This window comes from Pelmatolapia mariae, linkage group LG6, assembly GCF_036321145.2.
Source record: "Pelmatolapia mariae isolate MD_Pm_ZW linkage group LG6, Pm_UMD_F_2, whole genome shotgun sequence".
NCBI classification, from domain to species: Eukaryota; Metazoa; Chordata; class Actinopteri; order Cichliformes; family Cichlidae; genus Pelmatolapia; species Pelmatolapia mariae.
The window spans coordinates 14,068,427-14,085,885 of NC_086232.1; the positions used below are offsets into that span (position 1 = coordinate 14,068,427).

At 41.6% G+C, this 17,459-nt stretch overlaps 1 protein-coding gene across 1 annotated transcript in view; it reads right to left on the bottom strand.

The window, feature by feature from the left end:
* Positions 1-8,417: 8,417 nt before the first annotated feature.
* mad1l1 (mitotic arrest deficient 1 like 1) overlaps positions 8,418-17,459 on the bottom strand; it is a 77,611-nt gene continuing 68,569 nt past the window's right edge. The window contains exon 18 of the mRNA XM_063475880.1: positions 8,418-10,026. Within this exon, the coding sequence (XP_063331950.1) occupies positions 9,877-10,026 (150 nt within the window). The 3' untranslated portion in view covers positions 8,418-9,876. The remainder of the gene's footprint in view (positions 10,027-17,459) is intronic.

The following is a 17,459-nucleotide window of genomic DNA, read 5'->3' on the forward strand; positions in this document are numbered from 1 at the left end:
TTCCTAATATATATATATATATACACACACAATATAGTGCAGGTTGTCAATGTATAGCTAATAGAGGTTGAATTCTTTCATGGCGGAGTCACTTCCATGAAGCTTCATATATGTTTTTGCTCATATCTGCATTACTACATTAAAAAAGGACACACCAGCAGTTTCCAAATGGACTGGCACAGAGCCAGCAGAACGAACGTTGAAAACAGGCAGCCAAAGAGAGCGAAATTATTATGACTTTTGTAGGAAACATAAAGAGGGATGAAAGTGGGCTAGAATAATCTGAAACAGCATTTCAGCACCTTCTGTTAATGAACAATTAAATCTGATAGGTAGGTTATTGCATATTACTGTCAAATGAGTTCATTTTTCATGTGCTGTAGCGCGGCGTCACATCCAGTGACAGCATGGAGATACTTGCATGGTAATAAGAAAATAATGACATCCAAGGACTCGCTTTTACCATCAACACATCCTTAATTCTCAATGCTGTGATGCGTTCATGGTGCAGATGTAAAATTGTGGTTGCAGTCAGAAACTACCAATACTGTCAGATGCAGGTGGCGAACATGAACAGTTTCTGCACAGTAATTTGGAACGGTACAGAGCAATGGTGGTATTGGTCAGTGTTTCGTGATCTTGGCTTGATCCGGTCATCAAATTATAACTTTAAAATTGGTTTTGAAGTGCAAAGGAGCTGAAGATTAGCAGTTCGAGTAACATCTACTTATATTTTGTTGAATTCAGGTGGCTAAATCAATAAAGAGCAGAGCAGCAGCCCAGGTTCGCTGATCACACCCTGACAGAAGGAGTGACAATGTGAAGTATTTCTACACTGGTACCTGGTTTTAAGGTTTCCCCAAATCCCACTTTAACCTCTGAACATAACCTCAAATATTATATAAACACATTACATTAAAAAGTTATAAATAAAAGCCTTTATGGTGGAGCTTCTCAAATAAATGGAAATGAACTGAACAGAAGTTGCAGCTAGACAAATCCAGGAGGTCATTAATGACATGAACAATTTTTAAAACTCAAATAATGATAATAAACAGCTACATCAACACTACTGTGCACTGAACAAATTCAATTAAGCAAATATGATATATTGTGGATAAATGTCTTGTGTTGTAACCCCATCATTAATAGATTAATCAGGTAGGGGCAGTTTGGGGGGCTTCTAGAGGGGATCTGAAGTTGGAAGGGTACTGGGAATAAAGAAGAACAAACGCACGAGAGCGTTCTCTCATGTCTGTGTAAACTCACAGAGGGATGCTGGAAAATAAAAGCTGTCTGATACACAGGAAAGCAATGTTTGGAAATTTGTCAGAATGCAGCAAAGTAGGAAACATTTAATGAGATGAATCATTTCCCGTTATGAATCTGAGGAGTAAGACATAACTGCAGAGTTGAGAAAGAACATCAATTACGTTTGACCAGCTTGTGATTCAATTTTCAGACTTCTGATTAGAATAAATTATACTCTCTCCTCTACGTGACCTTACTTTTGTCTCATCAAATGAGACAGAAGAAAAGAATAAGTCATTTCCACATTAAGGTCATTAATTGTGGCGAAGCTTCACAAAGCAGATATTCCTTCACTAAAGTGCTCCTTGCCCTGAAAGTTTGGGAAAACCAGTGAAAACCAGTGCATAAGGTAATGTTTGAAAGATCATTTCTGTTAAATGAAAATTCAGCTAAATCAGTTTTAGTCATGACCATGTAATTTTAAACAGGATTCAGTCTCTTTAGTTGTATTTCTGTCTGTCAAAAGGCTGAATTGTCAGTTGCTGAGATCTAATGTTAAGGCAATGTTGATATGTTAACAGCCAGATAATCAGGAAAACTGCTTTACTCTACATGCAGCAAATATACTCACCAGAAATTTTATTAGAGTATACCTATTTAATCGCCCAATTATATGGCAGTAACCCAGCACATTAGGCTGAAGACATGGTCAATGTGAGCTCAAACCAAGCATCAGAATGGGGAAGACACCTGATTCAAGTGACTTTCAGCGTGGAGTGAAAATATTTGTGAAAGACAAGAGTAACTCAAATAACCACTCGGATCAACCAAGATATGGAGAAGAGCATCTCTGCACATAAAACACACTGAACTTTGAAGCAGGTGACCAACAGCAGAGGATCACACTTGGTGCCACTTCTGCCAGCTAAAAACAGGAAACTCAGGCTAAACATTGCTACATTTAGCCTGCCCATCCCTGAGCCTGGTTCTGCTGGAGGTTTCTTCCTGTTAAAAGGGAGTTTTTCCTTCCCACTGTTGCCAAATGCTTGCTCATATGTTGCCATCTGATTGTTTTAAAAGGTTTTCTGTATTAACATAAGGTCTCTAGCTTACAATATAAAGCTCCACGAGGCAAGTGTTGTTGTGAACTGATGCCATGTTTAGGATGCTGGTGGTGTAATGATGCAACGGTGTGGGGGATATTTTCCTGGCACACCTTGGGCCCCTTACCACCATCGTGTAAATGCCATGGCTTGCCTCAGTGTTGTTGCTGTACATGTCCATTCTAGTGTACACATGTTCTTATGGTTGCTTCCAGCAGGATAACGAACCACGTCACAAAGCTAAAATCATCTCAAACTGGTCTTTACCATGATGATGAGATGTCTGGACTCAAACAGCTTTCACAGCCACCAGATCTCAATTCAATACAGCACCTTTGGGTTGTATTGCAATGGAAGCTTTACATCCTGGACAAATCTGCAGCTACTGTGTGATACTATCATGTCAATATGGAGTAAAATCCCTGAGGAATGTTTCTTTGGTGCATCTCCAATCTGTATGCAGCACCAGCTGCAGTATTTCGATCAATAAACCCCCTGCCAGAGCTCTGCGATGATAATATAATAGCATCTTTAAAAACAGGGCTTAGAAAGTGCTTTGACAACAGTGCAAAAGCGAAGTCCAGCGGAGTCCTGGCATTCATGTGGATTTTTCCTCAACACTTTCCACCCAACTAATCATTGTTGCAGATGAGCTGAAACACCCCCAACACCCTGCAAATTCCACAAGTCTCCCGAAGGCTCAAAGAACGTGAGAAAGAACCCAAGGGAGATTCCAAATCATCCCAACTCCCCATATCCCAACTGGATTAAGCATCCAGAATACATCTGATTCATAGGGACCCCACAAGACAACCCACAGGACCCAGTGGATCTACTGCTAACATTTCAAAGCTGACAGGACACCAACAGAGATCCTGCATTCACGCCACAATGGGTAAGAAGAGCATAATAAACAATATAAGAAGGGTGGTATTAATGTTGTGCTTTAGCTGTATAGTGCAGCTTGTGGAAAATCCCTTTATTTACACCAGCATCAAAGCATGTAACACAGACAGTGTGTATTTTCTATCTTGGTGGGTCAATAATGTTGTTCAGGAGGTGAAGGATGAGAAATTCATTGTCAAAGCAAAGCTTGGTGTTGATTAGCTACCTAATAACCACCTATGAGTCGGGTGTTTCAGTGTCACTGTAGTCAGAGTTCTAGAGTTGTAATGTTAAGGCACCAACATGTTGTTTTGTTTAGATAATAGCTCACATCTTCACTCCTACTTCATTACTTACACCTTCCTAGTAGCAGGTTGGACCCCCTTTGTCAGGATGGATCCATGCTTTCGTGTTGTTTACACCAAATGCTGATGCTGCCATCTGAAGATCACAGCATAGATCGAGACTCATCAGGCCAGGCAACTTTTTTCAAACCGTCTGTTATCCAGTCTTGGTGAGTCCGTGCAAATTGAAGCCTGAGTTTGTTCTTAGCTCACTGGAGTGACACCCGGTGAGGTCTTCTGCTGCTCTAACACATCTTACTGTACTTCAAAGTTTGACGTGTTGAGCATTCAGAGACACTCTTCTGCATACCTTGGTTGAAATGAGTGGTTATTTTAGTTTCAGCTGCCTTCCTATAACCTCAAAGGTCTAACATCAACAAAACCTGATCACCCAGCACCCAGGGAATGGTCTCAAATTGGAGATTTTCTTTTTTCAGCTCACTCTTTGTAAACCCTAGGGATGACTGTGTGGGAGAATCCCAGCAGATCAGCCCAACAAACCACGCCACGTTCACAGTCAATTAAATCACCTTTCTTCCTCATTCATATGCTCAGTTTGAACTTTAGCAGGTTGCCTTGATCATGTTTACATGCTGCTGCCATGCCTTAAAGAGTTAAAACTTATTTCCAGGGTAAGTTTAAATCATGCAACAGCACCCAATAAAGCTGGCATTCCCATTACAATAATCTCAGTATTTATAATTTCAAAAGAAAATCTGGCACGCTCCTACTGCTCGCAGAAGGTCAGAGTTGAATTCTCTTTTACTTTCTCTGCAGAGGTTTTCTCTCTTTTTTTAACGTTAAGCCTGTACGATAACCTCACACCTCACGCCTCCTGCTGTGTTGAACGTTCACGTTCGCGGGATCTCTAAATCCAAGTCGGTACCAAGAATTTCATTTCAGCTGGAAAAGGCACCGCGTTACAATAACTCTGTAAAAGTTCAGCATCCGTTATGACCCAGAGGAAAAGTGCAGTTAAATATTGGACTGGGTTCCTTCACGTAAAACCGTTACATAGCAAAGAGCTTTTTACTGCTGTTCTGGGGCACAATACTGTAAGAATACATGAATGCCCTCGCACATACACACACACAAACACACACACACCTTACTCAGTGAATACAGTATCCTGCTGTTTCTACTCTAGGGGGGAACCCGAGGAGAAGAAGCTCAGATCTGAACTAAAGCATGACAGCTGCACTGTCTCTCTCTCTCTCTCTGCTGGGACTACAGTGAAGGAGAGAGCTGGAGACTGGAGGAAGCACTGGGAGAAAGACTCACTTCAGAGAAAATGATGCAGAGCTTCCTGTGCGAGTGGAAGCTGGCAGATGGAGAGTTTAGTGAGGAAGGTATAGACAGAGAGACAGAGAGAGAGAGGGAAGAAGGATGAGATGAAAGAACAACGTGGCAGCTTCTTTCTCTCTCTCCTCTTTTACTGTCCCATAAGCCTCCCTCTAGTTTCCAGCTGAGACTCCCCTCTGTAGCGGGCATGTCTCTCCTCAGCGGGTCTCATCAATATTTCTCTGTGGTTTACAAAAAATAAAGCTGAAAAGATGAAGTTGAAGTACCACTCCTTTACTTTAATTTTTTTTTTAAAGATAAATTAATCATGCACAAGAATTGCTTTTAAAGATTTAGTGCTGCCTTGAGATGATTTCCGCTGCGTATTTTCTTTTAAAAATACACCTTTCAAATGGATTGTTTACTGTCTGATGAGGTTTGGCACGCCAGTGCAATCTGATGCACGGCTCAGCTATGGCATTTTTAACCTCACTCCACCATCTCATTTATAGTTAATGAGATATCAAGGGTTGTGCTAATTGTTTTTCGACTCTGAGATGATGGGCTGATGAAATAAAGATAAAGGAATGAATAAAAGAGCGGAGGAGAGCAGGAAGATGAAAGAGTGTGAGGGGGTTGTAGTTTAGCAGGTAGCAAAGGATTATAATAATAATGGAAATAATGTGGTCGATAGAGATGTTCACTGCTTTTGCTGTTTTTCTTTTATTTTGATGTACATTTAAGGTTGTAGCGATGCACTGAGGATTAGGAAGCAATCATTCTTTTATTAGCTGTGCTTCAGGTAATTCTCGGTGGTAAACTAGAGCTAACCATGGTTCCAGCTGATTACAAGCAAACAAAACCTAAAAAAAAGGACAGTTTTAAACATATCTTCTCTTTTTGCCTGGAGCAAAAAGCCATTGTTTAAGCACAACAACACTCTGAAGGCTACTAATGACATCGTGACTGAAAAAACAACAGAAATTAAAATTCAAAGACAGAAACGAAACTGTTCTTTGCCCACAGTGGCTGTATTGGAGAAAAAGAAATCCCTCGTATTTGATTCATTCAAACATACATGCAGAGTCAACAGGTGGGTGCCTGTGGTGTGCCCAGGAAAGCTGAAAAAGAGAGACACGTGTGAAGAACAACAGTGTAAACAGTGTTTAGGGGAGTCTGAACGCTTAGATTTGGACTAAAATTATCTGAAACTTTGGACAGGTTTCATATAAGTGTCCCCCAATGCAACAGTGGACCTACTGGGACATACACAAGTTTTTGAAAAATGACAAGTTTTGTAGTTTTACCTCTGTGCACCACCGTGATGCATTCCAAATCAAATGTATAGGATTGAAGCGCAGACTTTCAGCTTTAATTCAAGGCATTTAATAAGTAACCATACTTTCTTGCATAGTCCCCCATTTTTATAGGCTCAAAGGGAATTGGACATATAATTGACAAACAGGCCAGGTGAAGCCTGCTCCCCATTATTTCAGATAAAAGATCTGTGAAGTCAATCAACTGAAAATGAGTTTTGTGCTTTTGCTTGATTTTATTGTGTAAATCTGTCCCACGAGGTTGAAATCTGGTGAATTAACATAGCTTATCTATGCCAAAGTATTTAAATAAGCCTAAATGCATGTGGAGTCAACTTGATCTTTCTAATTGATTTTCTACACAAATCTATATTTTATTGTAACAAAATTCAAAGGTATTGTGTACTAAGTACACAAATACAATGATAAAAGATCTGTCGGTGATTCCAAGTGCTGAACTTGTATTTGGTATCAATATGAGACCCAAGGAGATGCCATCATTAGGCTGAAAAACCGAAATAAAATCAGGTAGCAAGAACTTTAGTTACATAATTAAAAAAAAGGAATGCACTGACCAGCTTACCAAAAGGTCTGAAAGACCACAGAATAAAACTAAAGCAAATGATAATAATATTACATCCATGGTTAAGAGAAAAACAAATTCATATCATCCAAACCATGTCCAGAACACACTGCAGGAGGCATGTCGCTGTCTACAACCAAGAGATGGCTTCAGGAACTGAAATCTGGAGTGTGCACAGTTCAGTCTTAGAAACACAAATACAAAATCGGAGGCAGAGACTCATCATCATCATCATCATCATCGTTTATTTGTATAGCACTTTAAGAACACACCAGGCAGACCAAAGTGCTGAACAACACAGATCAAAAACAACTAGCGAAATTAAAAATACAATAAAAATATTAAAAATACAATAAAATTAATAAGAAATGTGTCAGTTTCCTACAGAGTTTAAAGCCAGGGAATAAAAATAGGTTTTCAATCTGGACTTAAAGACCTGCACTGATGACGCTTGTCTAATATGGAGGGGAAGGTCTAGAGGACTCAAACCAAACAAGCAACTACTGAAGCTTCAGTAAAGGCCTGACAGAGCATCTCAAGACAGGAAACAGCATTTGGTGATGAAGGTAATAGCAAAAAAAAAAAGAAAAAAGAAAAAGTCACTGTTCAAAAATGAACTAGAAATGACAGAGAACCATAATGAGCCAGACATTTTTCCTCTATTGCAAAATGGAAACGTACAGTTTGTAGGTTAAATCTCATTTAATAACAACGGTAGACTCTTCTTACAGTCTGTTCTACAGTGGCACCAGCAGGCTCTCTTTTTTTCCTCACCTCTGTTTTATTTGTCAGCTAACTAAGCCCAGAAATCCTTGTACTTTGGTTTGACAGATTCCTTCGGCATCCAGCACCATGTTATTGGGTTGTCAGACACGAACGCTGGCAGCAACTTTGACTCAGAGCAACTCCAGCCCTGGTGGGAGTTTGACTCCAGAAAGAGAGCCGTGCTTAGACGTAGTCTTAACTATATCCAGTTGGTAATGCTCGGCTCTCTAAACACACCACCTGCTGCTATAGTAATAAGGAGTTTGAACACCCCAAAATATAAATAAATAAAAAAAATATTAAGTTAATACAGTGTCTATCTTGCAAGAAGCAATACACCCGAGCTGTCCACTAGTACATATTCAGTGGCTACTACTCGTTACCTCTTTGGTTGAGCTCGCACATTTATAGACACTGTTCAGTAGAGACTAATTTACATGTAATCAGCATTCAGAAAGAAACAAAACACACACACAAAACAAAAATGTGTTTCTTCAATTATCCATGACAAAAAACGTGATCCAGGAAGTGCAGTTTGGGTAACAGTTCCATTAGTGTGAAGGCTTATTAAACACCAAAACACTTCAGAGTGCTTTATAATAACACAAGGATGGATCCCCCCCCACCACCTCTCCTTCCTAACTCTGGAAAGGAGCAGAGCGGCTGTTGCTGCTCCACTGACATGCTGCTCACACTACACCTTCTGTGTAGCCAATCTGTCAATCTGGACATAGTCTGAGGCAAATTAGACCCATGGGTGCGAGCCCGGACACCAGTCATTTGAGTGCTAGCTCCACATCCAAGTGTCTCCTAATGCCTCCGGTCTGGGTGGCGCTCCTCCTTCGCGAAGTATTTATTAACGCAGTGACTCATTAAATCTCACTCGATCAACAGTCCAATGTGTTTTATTAACATTTTCATTTCAAATTTAAGACAAAAACAACAAAAGGTACAGCAGATCGCAGCGTGCTGCACGGCTTATGCGAAACCCTCAAACACATGACCTCATCGGGGCGGCGGGTGTGCAGGAGATGTGCTGCGCTGTGAAACAGAATGTGTGTAAAATAACAGAAACAAAACAAGGACAGTATGTGGCATGTACTGTGCAGAATATGTTGTCTCATGAGACATATGGCTGCGCCAGCTGGAGTCCTTATATCGTTGCTGTGATAAGTGGCTTTATCCTCAGTTTGCTTCCTTTTGTTTCTGCGTTTTATTGGACGGCTTCCTCGTTTCCCCTCTTCAGCGTGTTTATTTCTGCCATTTTCACTTTATTGTTACCAAGAAATTCCACTCGTGTTGTGTTCACACTCAGACAAAGATGCAATCGTTAACTGAAGCCATAAAGGGGATAAATCGCAATTCATCAAACTCAAATTCATGGACAATGACTGTGTTACAGGCACTGCAAACATTACAGCTTCCCTGCACATGGCACACCACACACTGCAGTTCTTCTGTAAAGCTGGTGCACAGGAAAACGTAAGAGAGAGCAAATACATAATTTCGCAATTGAAATTCAGATAGAGTCCTAAACTAATATTATACTGTATGACACTGTTCCTTTCATTCGCGCCTGCTCCGTTTCTCCTGGGTGACAGGCTGATAGGTGACACAAATTTTTAAATTACCCTTATCCATGATTTTTCCATCTATTACATCTAAAATGACTGCGCACGGTTACTCCTTCAGTGTTTCAGCGTCAGTCAAGCTTAGTGATCCTGCTGACAGTGGAAACGCACAAATACGCCCCGTGTGATTACCCTGCACCGCCTCCTGAATTCCAACCTTTAAAAATCTTGTGAGGGGAAAAACAAATCTGAATTACAAACTGAACTAAGCAGGATTCAGCGACTGCTTTGACACCGGCTCAGATTGGCTCGGACAGGCTGGAACTACAACTGCTTCTTTTCTCTTGTATAGGGCCCCTAGAGAAAGGAACAAACTTACAGGAAGTGCGTTTCCAACATCCAGTATTTTTTTTTTTTTAAAGAACGCTCTAAATACAAATATAAGTGATTTTTATGGATCATTTTCATGATGACTAGAAAAAAAATGGTTTCCTCGAGACTTTATTGATGAAATATTCATTGTACAAATAGGCGCACCAAACTGCTTTTCAATGAAAGATGGAGACATTCTATCAAAGCAGGTGCTCATCCACCACAAAAACAGCACTCGCTGATCTATTCATACAACAGAGCTGCTGAAACATACCGGGACAATCAAAACAATTTATGAATATTGTATGAGGCGAGGGGAAAAGTGAAGTATATAGGGGGAGTCAAAATAAAACTTAAGCTCATCTCGAATTTTTACACGAGCGTGTGAGATGGTGTGCAGTTCTGTCAGACTGTGGTCTGTCGGCTGAAGAGGTCGAGGGTCACGGCGGAGAGGAACGCTGGGATGCTCTTCTGGTGATGCAGATGAAGAGCCACCATCTCTCCCAGAGTTTTGGAGAACTCTGTTTCCATAAGCTGCATGCTTCCGTTGGAGCCCTGAACCAAAACACAACACACAATAACAAGCAATCAGACCCACTGCATTTGTTTCCACACACACAAAAAAACTTTCAAAGTGAAGCAAGCTCACTTAAAAGTTGTTATTCTCTACTAGGAATTAGTGCGTGTGTGTGCATTCACAGCAGGGTGAAGGTGTCTAAATCTGTGTGGATTAATTAAAAGGAATGAGGAGCAGCTCGGGGCGATGAAGTGAAGGAGAAAGGGATGAGTGAAACAAGGGATAAAGTAATTAAAGCATCGCAGGGAGGGGGAAAGCAGTGAGCAGCAGAGTCCCATGACATACAGAGAAGATATTGAGACATCTTAGAAATGCCCCGTGTCAATGTGTGTCAGACACACAAATCTCTGATTTGACAAGTGTCACGAGAAGGCTCATAAAACGAAGGGCAAAGGGAAAATACTGAAGAGTGGCATTTAATCAGAAACATAAGTCCAGGAGTCGAGAAAAGAATAAATCAAAGAGTATTAACAGACAAAGATTTAATCCCGCGCTAAATCATTTCCAACAGGAACACTTTTATTGAAGGAGCAGCTCTGTAAATGTCCTCTCACTGTGTGAGACCTGGAGTTAAAAAAACATTAGGAAAAAAACAGATAATTAATGATTTGACAAACGGATCCTGTTTGAGCATCATTATTTCTAAGACTGAACAAAACAGCTGGAAATTGCAAGGTAGTGCATGACTGTGTTGTAAAAAGTATTATTTGATAAACTAATTAGTGCGCTTCCTCTCACACAACAACCTGAAGTGAACTGTTCATTTCTGTGTGAAGAGTCACAAATCTCTAATGGCTGAGAGGAGTGGATACCTGAACTAATGGCATTTGCTAGCTGACTGCACAATGCCTAAGTGAGGCTAAACGCAGTATGGAGCGTGCTCAGGAAACGCAGATATACTGACCTGCTGTTTCAATGTCATTCTTTGGAAATATGAATGAAAAGTTTATTAGAGCCGCAAAGTCTATTAGAGACGTTCTGCTTCAAAAGACAAGCCAAACTAAATCAAGTCATAGGTGTGTTTCTGTTTTTTCAAAGACACTTGCAACATATATGTAATAAGTCCAATTCTAATGTAAGAGTAATTTTATTCCCACCATGTCATTAGGATTGGGTGGTGGTGGTGTAACTTTTATTTTGTTTAATTTTTTTGGTGATTTAGTCTCTGTACAGCACCAGAGTGGATATTAAATCAAACAGTCACAAAGTGCAGATTGCATCAATTGTTTAAAAATTACAGCCAATTATATATGTATGTATGTATGTATGTATGTATGTATGTATGTATGTATGTGTGTGGGCCATTGGCAGGTCGTTTGAAACTAAGATGAGTATTGCTATCATTCATTTGACGAGAAGGAGGGGTAGGATGCTTATACTCCTTAATTCTTTTCAAACATAAAATCGGAATTTCTTACATGCAGATGATTGATTTTTGGGGTATTTTGTTTTTTTAAATGTCGATGTATATCAGTTGTAATTTATTCTTTGAAATATTTGAAGTAAACTTATCTATAACCATCTTGTGCTAAATGCCTGCAGAGCCTGTGCTGATACTGAGTGATGTCATTTTTCTGGTACATCTGCACTAATCTGCCATTTCAAGTGAAATTGAGCTAATTGCTACTAAATAACAATTTTACTTCCACTTTCACTAAAATACAGGACGGAGAAAGGATGCTTCAGGAATGATTAGGACTCTACTTGAACTGACTCAATAGGATGTAGACGGGAATGAAAGAAAAGGAAAGGTGACATGAAACAAGAGCCTCCTGTCAGATGTTGTGCTAATATAAGCACATCATGGCAGCCAGACCACTGGGACATCTTTACTGTGGGATTTTTCAAGATGTCCTGTCTTTGTGTTATACAAACATATATCAAACATAAAACATTTTTTTTGTTAAGATGACAAATTGTTTCATCTTAGTTATGTGTATGAATATATATAGCTAAGATTTCATTGATACCTTTGCCATTACTGATTCTCTTTGTAGTGTTGAATTTTTACCAACTGTCTTATTAATTATCTAAAAAAAAAGCATGCTTCCACAGATTTGCAGCATCAATACAACTGTTTTTATTTTTTTATTTTCGAGTCTCAGTGTAGACACCGAGTACAGTTTAGACTTAGCACACCTGAGCCACATGCAAAACTCCACAGTCATGAGTCTGACTCAATGCTTTGCAATGCACAACTGTCAGGAAGTCACTGCAAGGAAGGAAATGTTAAGCTTAAAGGAATCTCGAGTTTATAATTGGGAACCAGTTCTCAAATGGAAGCAGTTCTCACTTTCTAGTCACAGTTAGTTACAGACGATGGAACAACTTCGCCTAAATATTCACCCCAGCAGGGTTGAATCACAGGACACCCCATGACACGATATCAATCCACTCAGGAAAAGATATTCAATGATTTTTTGTTTTTTTTTTACACTATCATTTTTTTAAGACAAAAATGATCCAAAAATGCCCTCAAAGTTTTAACCATTTTAACCAATAAGATAAAGTTGTGTCTCTCTATTGCTTTTTGCTTCAAAGAGAGACTGTCACCAAAACCCGACACAAATCTTGCCATAAGAGAGTCTGCCTGCAATCAGTCTGCAACTGAATGGAGTCAAGTTGGCAATTACATGTAATCTGTTTTGGATAACACAGAAATTAAGTGTGATTAAAAAAATGACATATCTGTTGCTGACAGAACAAAAAAATTGAAAATTCTGTCAGACACTGCTAGCACGGGGCGCCCACAGAAACGCAACGGGTAAGGTAAGCGACCGACGGGTAAGGTAAGCGACCCATGTAGTAGGTGACGTCAGACGCCGGAGATTTGGCGGAAAAAGAACGAATGGTAGTGTAGAATTTAACAAAGTTTCTTTAGCTTCACTATTACCAAATATACTAATCAAATTGTCTTGAGGTTTGGAGTCTTCCTACACCCCCGTTCTCTGCGGCCTGCTGGAGCAGGGGGGCTAGGAGGAGGAGTTGGCCGTCCGACTGGGGTCTGGTGTATGGGGCCTCCCTGCTGCTGCTGAGTCGGGGCGGTCTGCTTCTCCCCACCGCAGGGAAAAGGGTTACACCACCTGAGTCTGGGTGCAGTTTCCCCCTCCAGGGGCAAAGGTACCTAGACTCGGGGCTTAGAGTACGCTTGGGGAGTGTGATTGTGTGTACAGCGTCTCTCTATGTCTGTCTCCACGTTGGGTGAGTGTTGAGCAATTGTATATGAGAGCATGAGGGTGGGAATAGATGTTTGTATCTGTGTGTGCCTGTTTGTCTGTGTCTATATGTCAGGTTGGGTATCAGACGCCACCTCTCTGAGGACATCTCAGGCCCTCCAAGGTTTGGAGGCCCATCTCCCCCCACCACTTCCCCTGCCGGTGGCGGACGCCCTCAGACATCGGTGCGTTGGTGGTTCTCTGTCTCCGGGGGTGGGCGCCCAGGTACCCACCGGCTCACTCCTTGGCGGCTGCTTATTGGGGCCTGGAGCCTGGGGCTCGCTCGGGCCACTTTGGGGATGGGGTGCCCTCGGCCTCACGGCCCGGGGCTCGGCCACTCAGGCACAGCTGGCTGCCGGCGGAGCTCACGGGCACGTCACTGCAACCCCCCCTGGCTTCTGCTCCGCGGCTGCTGAGTGACCCCTCATCTGGGACTCTCCTCAGCTCTTTCTGGGATAGTGGCGCGGCTGCCCCTCTGTTGGTCTTCCTTGGTCTCTTGTGTTCTGGGGGCCTCTGGATGTCTGGAGTCTTGATCTCCTCCATACCTGCTTCATGCCCTGGAGGTCGGGGCAGTGGCCCCCCACACCCTCTAGCAGATCATTACATGAAGGAACCTTTTAAAAACAAGCGCGTTCATGCTCACAGGTGTACACACGGGTGATCACACACACAAATTACACCCTTTTTGGCTCCTACCTCAAAGCACACTGTGCGCTGTCGATCTCACGTGCTGCACAATAATGTTTAATATTTAGTATTTACTGTCATATTCTCATATATCATTGTGATCTTGTTTATTACTCTCGTTTTCTTCTGCTTGCTTTCTTTTTTCTTTCTCAACAGGTGATCCAGGTGATCGATATATGTATTTTTTGTCTGCTTATTCTGTTGGTTTTTGTTTTTTGCCCTTTTTCCCCGTCCCTCTTCTCAGGTTTTTTTCTTTCCCTCTTTCTTTCTCCACATTCTCTCCTCCAGTCAAGTCTGTCCCGTATTCAGCAAGTGAAAAAAAAAAAAAAAAAAAAAAAAAAAAAAAAAAAAAAAATCAAATTGTCATATAACTAACCACTTCTGTCCTATCATCTCTAACACCCTGGAGGACAACGGGGAGAGTTTAGACGCTCTCCAAGATTACATCGACCGCTGTTTCCAAGATATAGTAATGAAGAAGGCCCAGAGTGCATCTTCCCCGGCCAAAAGTGAGACGCCGTCATCGAAGAGATGTCGCCCGGCAGACTCCCCCGGAACAACATCGCCTGCCGGCAAAGACATTGCAGACATCCTGGAGTCAATCGACAGGCGATTGTCCAGTTTCGATGCGAGGCTGTCCCTGGTGGAGATTTTACACCGGGAATTTAAATCTCTGAGAGAATCCCTGGAATTCAGCCAGCAGCAGGTGGAAACGCTTGCCGCTGAAAATGCCACGCTACGGGAGTCGGTCAAATCTCTCACTGATAACGTGACCCAGCTAAACATAGAAAACAAAAAAATAAAAGAATCCGTTATCGATCTACAAGCCCGTAGCATGAGAGATAATCTTGTGTTTTCTGGTATTCCAGAATCTCCCGGAGAGGACGCGGAGGCAACGGTGAAAAGCTTCATTAAAATCCACCTGAAGCTGCCGGAGGACACCGTAAAAAACATCGACTTCGATAGAGTGCATCGCTTGGGGGGCGTGAGGTCGCGGACCGGGAGACCACGTCCCATTGTGGCCAAATTCGGCCAATTCAAACAGAAGGAGCAGGTGAAGAGTCGCGGCAGGGAGCTGAAAGGAACGGACTTCAGCGTGAACGACCAGTTCCCCAAAGAGATCCTGGAATGACGCAGGGTCCTGTTCCCAGTCCGACGTAGTTTTATTCAGAAAGGCTCCCGGGCTGTCATCGCCGTGGACTGGCTCTACGTGGACGGACAGCTCTACCGCGACCCCAGCACCACTCCGTGGTTATATTGACTGCACTCCAGATAAGAACCCGCTACACTCTTTTCTTATTCACTCACACGCTCTCCTTTGACATGTGTTTGACCTAGTAATATCAATATGATGTCATAGCAGATATAACACCGTCACCCTCCGTTATTGTGTTAATTAGAATGTTTCCGTTTCTTTTCTTTTTTTTGTTGTCACTCACAGTTAATGTGGTTTCTTTCTTTCTCTTTTCTTCCTCTGCTGTGATCACCTACCTCCCCACTCACCTACAAACAACACCCTCTATTTCTGCATATTCACACACCACGAACGGCAGCACATCTACAACAACCTCACACAGCGCACAGACTTACAGGACACATAAGCAAGCCACGGGTCTTCATATTAGTGAATATTCACACACATAGTCAGACTTATGGATTCTCTCACCACAATTTTTTCCTCTCTTTCTATTCACAAACAAGTGATGTTTCCACATTCTCTTCACCTGTCTAAAGGAAACACCCAGCATATATCGTTAGACATACACACACAATTATGGGCACACTGAGGTTTGTCACATGGAATATAAATGGAGCCGGCACCAGAGGAAAGAGGTTAAAGATATTTAACCAGCTTAAAAAACTACAGGCAGATGTTGTTTTATTACAAGAAACTCACAGACCTGTCACAGGTTTAAATGAACTTAAAACACCTGAGTTTCCTACTGTGTTAGCAGCCTGTTATAACTCTAGACAAAGGGGAGTAGCAATTTTAATACATAAAAATGTTAATTTTACAGTACTCGATACAGTTATAGATCCAGAGGGTAGATTTCTAATTATTAAACTATCAATATTGAACAAAAAGCTATGCATTGTAAGTATATACGGTCCAAATGTTGATGATCCCTCATTCTTCCACGGTTTTTTTAGTGCACTCTCTGAACACCTTGATTGCACACTCATTCTTGGGGGAGACCTCAACCTGGGACTAAATGAAGAAATGGATAGGCTCAACACAACAGGAACTCAGCGTAATTGGCAGTCCACAAATATAATCAAACAGTATATGAGCGACTATGGCCTTTGCGATGCATGGCGCTCCCTCCACCCCAACAGTAAGGAATATTCTTTCTTCTCACATGTTCATCACTCCTATTCTTGTCTGGATTATTTTTTGGTCAGCAGCTCACTGCTGAGTGACATTTCAGACACTGAGATTCACCCTATAGCTGTCAGCGATCATGCTCCTGTATCTTTAACATTGATGCACAAGAATAATACTACACCAAGTAAAAACTGGAGATTTAACACATCACTGCTCAAAGATGAAGACTTTATTAAATATTTTAAAGAAGAATGGACTTCATATTTAGACTTTAACGACACTCCCGGAACATCTGCTTCTGTTCTATGGGAAGCAGGGAAAGCTGTGATGAGAGGTAAAATAATTTCTTTCTCATCACATAAAAAGAAAGAAGAAAACAAAAATATTCAGGAATTAGAAAAAAACATCAAATCCTTAGAAGAAGCCTACGCGTCCCACCAAGATCGAGAAATAATGAACAAAATATGCAAAACAAAACTAGAATTAAATGAAATTATTAATAAAAAAACAGAATTCCTAGTACAAAGACTCCGCTTGCAGAATTTTGAACACAGTACAGGGCTCTAGAGTGCGACCAATTTGGTCGCAAATGCGACCAAATTTTTCCGTGGTGCGACTAAAAAAAAACATTTGGTCGCACCGGTGCGACCAACTGTTACCAACATTTGGTCGCACCTGTTTGGGTAACAAAAAAAAATCTCTGCAACTCTCCATGTGGTCAACAACAGACACACATTATGCCCCTATCGTGGACTAAACCAATCAGAGATAGTCAGGGGCGGGACCTCTCTGATTGGCCGTGGTCCAGTGGAAAGTGCAGGTAGAAGAGGGAGGTGAGTAGCTTTAATAAGGCGATATCAATTCATTAACGGATTCCACACAAAGACGTAAACACAGAGCGACCCGACGCATCAGAATCAGCTTTCTCTTTCTCGGCTTTCTCACCGGACGGCCCGCAGACGGACACGCTGTCGGAGCTTAGCGATTCTGATGCGTCGGGTCCGCGCTGTGTTTCCGTCTTTTTGCGCTGATTCTGAGCTGCAGGTTTTGTCTCTCCAACCAAAATTCGCCGAGCCAAAAAGAAGCAGCAAACTGCACTTCACATTTGATCAATGTCGTCATGAATTCCCTCTGACTTTTGCTGTTTTGCTTCCACCACGATAAAAATTACACTTCCTACACA